At 32.5% G+C, this 9,223-nt stretch overlaps 1 protein-coding gene across 1 annotated transcript; it reads left to right on the top strand.

Annotated features, from left to right (window-relative positions):
* The first annotated feature begins 6,375 nt into the window (after window positions 1-6,375).
* On the top strand, window positions 6,376-8,927 carry LOC110944347. The gene is made up of 4 exons (XM_022186008.1): window positions 6,376-7,354; window positions 7,459-8,208; window positions 8,294-8,412; window positions 8,505-8,927. The coding sequence occupies exons 1-4, from the start codon at window positions 6,376-6,378 to the stop codon at window positions 8,925-8,927; spliced, it is 2,271 nt and encodes a 756-aa protein (XP_022041700.1).
* The last annotated feature ends 296 nt before the right edge of the window (window positions 8,928-9,223 follow it).

Genomic DNA, 9,223 nt, shown 5'->3' with positions numbered 1-9,223 from the left:
AAATTTACGATTTTGCCCAATTTAAATTTACAGTTTTACCATTAGTTTCTTTTCCTTAAAAAAACGATTTTGCCATCTGTTCAAAATTATGTTTTTACCCCCACTTAAAAATAAATTCACGCATCTGCTCCCAGCTAAACATTTCAACTTTACCCACGTTTCAAAATAACGATTTTGCCCCGTTTAAATTCACAGTTTCGCCATTAGTTTTTTCTCTCACATGCAAGTTACGATTTTGCCCTCAACTTAAATTTATATTTTCTCCATCATTTTATTTGTTTTCCTAGTTAAATTACAATTTGCCCTCGGTGTAAAATTACAGTCATGACGGCAGCTACCTGGCACTCCCCCATTGGTCCATTTAATTTACGATTTTACACGTGAAATAAAAATATGATTTCGCCCTCAGTTCAAAAGTATGTTTTTCTCATCGTTTTAGTTTTTTTAGCAAAACTATATAACTTTTTTGTTTTAATTGGTTCACTCGATTTAATTTTCTTTTTCGTCTCAAGGAGTTGCCTAACACTTACTCATTAGTCTTGAAAAATAAAGGTTTTGCCCTAGGCCCAAAATTATGGTCTTATCATCGTTTTGCTTTTTTTCCCTAGCAAAATTATAGTAGTGTTATTTTATTTGATTGAGAACTATTCGGCCATCGCCCCGCAACGCGGGCAAAAAAAGAGCGGGAATAGTGGTTCACAGCCATTAGCTGAAATGGGCAGCCGGCCATTCCCTATTGGACCAACCAATTTATTATTTTATACACGCTTTAAAACTACGTTTTTACCCCAGAATAGTGTTTCTCTGCCATTGGTTCAAATGGGCAGCGAGCAATATCCATTGGACCAACCAGTTTATTATTTTATACCCACTTTAAAATTACGGTTTTGCCCCTCGTTAAAAAATACTGTTTTGCCTCAGCTTCAAAATACATTTACCCTTTTGCCCCGAGCTAAAAAATACGATTTCGTCCTCGATTATGCCACATGAAACGTGTTATTTCTAACATTCTCCCACTTGGCCGAGTGATCATTTGTGATAAGAATAAGTATGTTTGGCCAAGTTATAACATTAATTAATTTTTCAAATTGAAACTGTAACAGAAAAGTACAGTCATTGAGTTATTGTCAACTCAAGACCCCCATTAATCATGTTACAACCCCAAATCAAAACACACTTAAATTTAAGACCAAAATGACTGAGGTAAGCCCTTTAAAAATTAATGTATATAATTCTGGTCTATACGTCATTAAGTGCGCATACATATTTATAGACAAACAAATTATATAATCGAGGAAAAATAATAACTAATCATTCATCTGTACGATATGTTATTATGTATGGCCTTTAGTAAAACCCATCTTTATTATGAGCTCTTAAAAAGACTTTGAGTTTAGACCTTAGTTATCGGAGCCGCAAGCATATCATGAATGTAAATGTATTCGATACAAATATTTTGTTTCCTCTTCTTGTTCAAAAACGAACAATGATTTCGTATCAAAGTTTAATACAACACCTCTCGAACTGTTACTATTCGAGGAAACAAGGTAGCTGACTTTTCACAGTAAGTCTTCAATATAGTATCTATATGGAGTTAATAAGTTTATGAGTCTACTGATAAAATTTCAACAACATTTATGACAATTGCATTGTTAATTAACAACATATTATGTCATTATAATTTAGGTTGTTGTTAACAGTTTCTTATGACTCCTCCATGAGATAGATTTGTCTGCAATCATAAGGATTACCCCAAATTGACTTTTAGTTTCTTTTGAATATTACAAAATCAAGGTAAGAATAATCAACCTCTTCTTATAGTCTGTCTCGTTTCTTAAAGATATCGTAAGATGCTTCACAATAATCTAGAGTGGTCTAATGTTCATCAATGTGAGCAATATCTAAACGAGTATAGACTTGAACCTTCGTAGGCTTCTAATTAATGAAGCATAAGGAAGTAATCTCATTTATCATTTTGTCCTCTAAAGGAGAGCAATATTGTTCGTTACACATTTAAGGGCCCGCTTTAGAGTAAAGCTTATGGGACGAAACTAGTGTCTCGTTGGGTCTATCTCGGTATATTATGATATCTCTCACATAAGTGGTGTCTTCGAGATTCATTATATCAAAGTATGTGTGAACAATTCTTTGACTTATGTAACATATACTTATCAAAATAATGTCATCTATATAAGGACAAATTTACATTAATTGCTCCCACTCATCTTGAGGTAGGTACATAAATACACTTAACTCTTGACGAAAAGAATTGCATTAATATTTCATCATATTTTGATGTTTGCTTCAACCCATACATGGAAGTTATTGACACACAAAGTAAGTGTTCTTGACCTTATGTTTAGAACTTTCAGGTTGTTTTATGAACATGTAAATCTTTGTTTAAGGAAAGTTGTTTTAATGTTTATATAATATAGCTTTAAATGATTATAAGCCACTAGAACAACAATGATCCTCAAAGAAACATTTTGTAAGAAAGGTAAGATGATTCTTTAATAACAAACGTTATTCTAACACATAAAATCAATTTTGCTAAAAACAATTTTTATTCCATTTAGAAAAGTGATTGATGCAAATGACTTAATTAGAAAAGGTAGGATCAGTAAACTTTCCAATATCCATTTCAACTTCAGTCGGGGAGCATACATAATCATCAAAGTTAAACCTAGATGACCTCCGTAGTTGATTATTGGGTTATATTATGAGTTTCAGTTTTATGGATTAACTCTTGATTAAGTTGCTATCAGTTTCAAGATTCTAAGTGTGTAAGAGTTGGTGGAGTATGGTGTACAAGAGGTGTAATCAGAGTAAAATTTAATAAGTCTTTTCCTCCCGCATCTTGTACTTCTTGCAAGTCATGATAAGGACTTTTACTACTCCCAATAATTTTAAAAATCATTAGAAATTTAGCATGCTTATGGTAAACAATAGAAGGTCAATAGATTCTATAGAGAAACAAATTAATGATGTAACTCATTGTAGTTTCTCTATTTGAGGATAATACTTTTGGTAAGAAATCTAAGTGTGCCCACGTTTAAGCAACAATGGAACTTTTGTTAGAGTAGTAGTAGATTCTTAAAGAGAAAATTTGTGAAGGAGCAATGTCTTGTACAAGATGTACAAATTGAGGTAACAACAAGTTTTCACTCCCCTACCTCTCCAACTCTCGCAAGTTAAGATAAATCACTTAATGCTCCCACTAACCTTTTAGATCTCTAGGAATGCTACAAGATAAGTTTCAGTGATGTACGTGTTGTGGGAACCTTTCATATATGTTAGACTTGATTTCCTTAATGTTCAGATGTTATAAAATATTTGAGGGACATATTTAGAAGGAATCATAGTATATATGAATTAATTTCTTTAATACCTTGGTCCATAAGGGACATATTAGACACAAGTAAATATTATGATAAATGAATTATGTCTGAATATTCCATTTTGGGATAGGTTCCAATGAATTATAATTTCTTATTGAACTTGATTTATTCCCTTAGCCATTTAATTATTAAGGCTTATATGACACATGCTCATAGGTCACTAAGAATGAGATTTGATAATATTTCATCCTTCATTAACCTAGTCACGATTTCTCATGAAATTTGGTCTCAATGGATGAAATTTGTAGGTTTCGTTTTTCTTTTGTTAAATTTTCATTTTCATGGTAACAAAAGTTGTGAAAAATGTAGTATCATCTAGTTCTATCTTATAAGATTTCTATCCAGATTGTGATGACAAATAATATAATATGAGAGTTTAAGGTAAGAGTGACTTTGTCACGACCATGCAAACCTCACAACTATCATAATGTAGCTTTCGTATTGATACAAATTATGAATAATCTATAGAATATATAAGGTATCATGAAGCCCAATTATAAAACAATTTATTATTGTTCTTATAGTCTTAACATTAAATTTTGTCACTAACTCTCATCTTAAGTATTTATCGATTTCTGGTAAGGAAAACACATAGAACTATAGTCAACCCATCATGTGTAAATAAGAATATTATCATTAGCAGACTTAAATATCATAAATATGTGACTACTTATCTTAGCTAGTTGTTCCATAATTGAATTATGGATAGTCTCAATGCTCATGCCTAGTCTTGTGTCATAAATTTGTGGTGAGACTTTCCTTTAAACAAACTTATAGCTGAAAGTAGTACTTGTATACTATCTTTGGATCTTAAAATATCCTCCTTTTAGGTTTAGTGGCATTGAAATGAACAACATCTTATTTTCCAGTTTCATGCATTCATTTTCCTATACATATGCTACTAATCAACACACTCATTTTCCTTTGGTACTTCTGAGCGGTATATATAGTTGATTCTTAAGGCAACTAATAGTATCATTGGAAAAGTTATTATGTAATGCATCGGAAAAATGTATTGATTTCCATGTGTAAACCCTTAAATTATGGGTCATGGTATTGTACATTATGATGTATTCACATGTGCCAGTAAATTTTATGGTTATAATCTAGAGTAAATGCATGCGTCTTAGGAGTTATCTTGATTCTTCCAAAGAAAACATATTAGTCTTAGGAAATTTTGAATCTAGAATAGCCCCCATGATAGTAATAATTAAACGAGTTCTTTGATTATCATAAGAGATATAATGGTTAATGTATCCCACTAGTCATGCTCTAATTTTCTTCCGTAATACTTTTATCAGAAAAGAGCAGGGGGATTGTCATGTCTTAAACAATAATTAAAGAATCCAACAAGTGCAAATTTTGTAGAAACTCTTTAGTAATCAAAACATTTTAGGTTTTGAAATTAGAGTGGATGAAATAGATGGGATACAAACTTAAGAAGATGCTTAGAGTGATTTACATTATGGGGTAATCAAGTAAGACAGACACAAATTATTATATTGAAGATATATTCTACTACATGTAACACCCCGAAAACGGGTTTAGTAATCAAACCACGTTAGTACTAAAGGACGGGTAAAGTACCGCTAGTGGTAAAAATTAACTCGGTGAATATTAGGATTTAAATAAATAAACATAATATTAAATAAAAAATAAAAGAGCAAACGAATGCTTTTGAGGAAATAAAGTTTATAAGAAGCCCTAGTCAACGGGACTAAAAAAAATAAAATAAAATAAAACGGGTTATGACTTTACCAAACCCACTAAGTTAACTAGTAACATTTAAACCTAGTTATGAGAATTGGTTAATTTCTAGTAAGTATTATGAGGGGGTTTAAACAAAAGCTAAACTTGAGGGACCAAAGTTGGACAATTTGAAAATGGTTTTATAAACAAAAATAAACACACAACACACACATAAGGGTGTGTGTGCGTGCGTGGAGATGGCCAAGAGAAGCTCTCATGGAGCTCAAACCCTAGCTTGCACAAGATCATCAAATTGAAGTTCGATTCAAGCCCTAAATCAATGCATGGACACATAAAAACGATCACCTAGTCATGGGGATTATAAGGTATGTCATAAAACCTAGATTGGTTAAAGTTGAAAATTGAGACAAGTAGGTTACTTGCAAATAGCAGTGTTGCAAAAATCGGAATTAATCGGCGCCTAGGCGCTAGTCGGCCATGAACTGATTAATTTTGAGCTAGTCGGACCATTAGTCGGTAGTCGGTCCAAGCCGGTCCTAGTCGGAGCTAGGCGGTCCAAGTCGGCCCAAGTCGGCCAAATCGGATTTAGGCGGCCCAATTTTATTTTGTTTATATCTGGCCCAAAAAAGCATTTTTTTAACCCATTAAAACATATTGGATGAGGCATTGACTAAACCTAGCCGTCATACATTATCCCCACTTCTTCTTCTGTACGCCATTTGGATTTTGGACCACAAAAAGCATAAAAGGCAAGCAATTGGATGATTTTGGACCATAGAGGCACAGACAACAAGCAATTGGGCGACATTAACAATTTAACCAGTATGCTTTTACATTGTTTGTGTTTATATATTTGATTATGTTTTGTAAATGGGGTAAAACTTGAACTTGAACATGATTTATGTATTAATTAAGCAAATTAACATGTTTAGTGCCTTGTATAAGTTGTATTGTAAAAGAAAAAAACGAGATTTGGCCAACATAGTTAATGCAATACATGCTCAAAAGTTTTTAATGAAATATGTATAATGGCCGACATGTTTAAACAGAACTCATATAATAAATCATGTTCAAGTGGCTTATATTTTGACCCATTAAATATATTTTATAATTTGAAACTGGTGGTGTTAAAGAGTATTAATGTTTTAATAATATATTTGTATATTATGATTTAAAATTAGTGGTGAAACAAGGTAATGGTTTGACAAACACTTAGGCCTTTCTTCTTTCTTATTCATTTGACAGATTGCTACTTCTAATGTCATAAATGGAATCAACTGGCAATAAAAAGCTTAAAAGGAAGTCTGATGATATAGGATGGGAATATGGACAATTGGTGGATCCAAATAACTTAGATAAAACTCAATGTAATTTATGTGAAAAGGTTATGTCTGGAGGAGTTTATCGATTGAAACAACATATTGCGGGCATAACGGGAAATGTGGCGGCTTGTCGAAAAACAACAAAAGATGATCAAGTGAGGGTTAAAAATGCTCTTTTGGAGACCCAAAACAAAAAAAAGGCTAAGCAAGATAGTGATGATTCTTTAAGAGCCGAGGTAGACATTGATAGTGAACCGATTGACCTCGATGATTGTTTTGGAGAGTTGAAGCCACCTCGCTCATTTGGTCCTATGGATAGATTTCCAACTTCCCAAGGCAGCAAAGGAAATGTTAAACAAAGTAATCTTAGCAATGTTGTTAAAAAAGAACAAATGATTCGTGTAAAAGAGTACGTTTGCCAGTGGGCGTATGAATCCGCAATTCCATTTCATGCCTTTGAGAGGGATAGCTTTAAAACAATGGTGGAGGCGATTGGTCAATTTGGTCCTAGTTTCATGCCTCCTAATAGATATGAGATGGGAAATACTTTCTTAAAAAAACGAGTCGAAAAGACTAAAAATTTATTGAAAAAGTACCAGGAAGAATGGAAATATATAGGGTGCTCCATTATGACCGATGCGTGGTCCGATAGAACAAGAAGAAGCATCATGAACTTGTGTGTCAATTCCAAGTTAGGTACTATTTTTTTGTCTTCTAAAGAATGTTCGGATGAATCGCACACAAGTCAAAACATATTTGAGTATGTGGATAAATGCATTGAAGAAGTTGGTCCTGAAAATGTGGTTCAAGTTGTGACCGATAACGCATCAAATAATATGGGTGCGTCAAAATTGATGAAGGAGAAAAGACCAACAATCTTTTGGACGTCTTGCGCGACTCATACTATAAATCTCATGCTTGAAGGTAATTAGTTGAACTATTTTAGTTTTATTAATATTTTCTTTATTATATATTGTAACTTTGTTATTGTCTAAAATCTAAACATATAACTTTATTTATTTTTGAAGCTATCGGTGGATTAGAAAGGTATAAGAAAATTATCAATCAAGCCAAAAAACTAACTGTGTTTATCTATTCTCACCACAAAACGTTGGCTATGATGAGAAAGTATACAAAGAAAAGGAATATAGTGAGACCGGGAGTTACAAGGTTTGCTTCAGCATTTCTTACCTTACAAAGTTTGTCCGAAAAAAAAAGTCAACTTAGGCATATGTTTTCAAGTAATGAATGGGAGATGTGTAAGTTTGCTAAATTGCCAAAAGGGGAAGCTGCTTATGAAATAGTTGTATCTCCGTTATTTTGGAAGGGTGTGACAACATGTTTGAAAGTTTTTGCACCATTAGTCAAAGTCCTTCGAATTGTTGATGCGGATTGGAAGCCTTCAATGGGTTTTATATATGGTGAGCTTCAAAAGGCAAAAAAAGAAATTATCAAGGCTTTAAATGATAACAAAAATGCATACGAGCCTATTATGGATATTATCTCAAAAAAGTCATCCAAAAGGCTTGATACTTGTCTACATTTGGCAGCCTACATTTTAAACCCATGTTATTTTTATAATAATCCGGAGGCCCGAGATGATTTAGATGCTAATGATGCGGTAGTTGAACTTGTTGGAGTTTTATTTCCAAAAGATTATGATATGCAAAACAAAATTTTGGGGGTTGAGTTGCCAATCTACAAGCGTAAGCAAGGAAAGTTTGAGCGTCCAGTCGCTCTCAAAGCATGTGCGGTCAACGACGAGAACTTTGATCCGGGTAATTTAATAATTAATAATATCATGTGTTATAATTTTATGTGTCTTTTTATTTAATATATTATATTTTTTTATTAACGTTATAGCAAACTGGTGGGAAACACATGGTAACTCAACTCCAAATCTAAAAAAGATTGCTATGAGGATACTTTCATTGACTACTAGTTCGTCGGGATGTGAAAGAAATTGGAGCATGTTTGAGGGGGTTAGTGGCTTTAATGTTAAACAATTTAATAAATATAATTTATTATTACTTAAGCTTATTTATGAATTTATTGTTTGTTTTGAACATATTAGGTACATACAAAAAAGAGAAATAGACTCATGGCGAGTAAAATGAATGATCTTGTTTTTGTACAATTTAATTCTAATTTGATGGAGAAAAACAAGAAAAGAAGGTTGAGAAATCGTGAATCACTTAAAGCCGATGATGATAATGAGGCTAAAGAATGGATTGTTGATGTAGATGATGATGAAGAAGAAGAAGAAGTTGAGCCGGGGCAAACTTCAAAGGCAGTTGATGATGACACGGGTGTTAATGAAATATCAGGTAATCGAAAAAGTGCTAGGATAAGTGCTAAGAAAAGTGGATCGAGACAACTTTATGACGAAGATTTTATATCAGATGAGGAAGTAGATGAGGAGGTTGAATATGAGTCGGATGGTGTTGAAATCATTGAGCACTACGGGGAAGACGATGAGGATCTTGGAAATATTTGATCTTTAAAAATGTTTGAACTAATATGTTAATGTTTGAATGTTTAAATACTTGATTTGCAGTGTTTTAAACCTCGTTGTTTGAATTTTGAACTAATTTAAGTATTATATTGATATTAATGTGTGTTTATTGAATGTTTAACTACTTGATTTGCTATGTTTTAAACTTACTTGTTTGAATTTTGAATTATTTTTAAGTATTATATTGATATTAATGTGTTTGTATATATATAAATTTAAAAAATACATATAAAAATTCTGATCCGATTAATCCCGATTAATCCCTAGTCAGTACTCCA

This window comes from Helianthus annuus, chromosome 11 (assembly GCF_002127325.2).
Source record: "Helianthus annuus cultivar XRQ/B chromosome 11, HanXRQr2.0-SUNRISE, whole genome shotgun sequence".
In the NCBI taxonomy this organism is placed as follows: Eukaryota; Viridiplantae; Streptophyta; class Magnoliopsida; order Asterales; family Asteraceae; genus Helianthus; species Helianthus annuus.
Note: the sequence above shows the minus strand (reverse complement) of the source record. Positions and strands in the feature narration are given on the sequence as shown.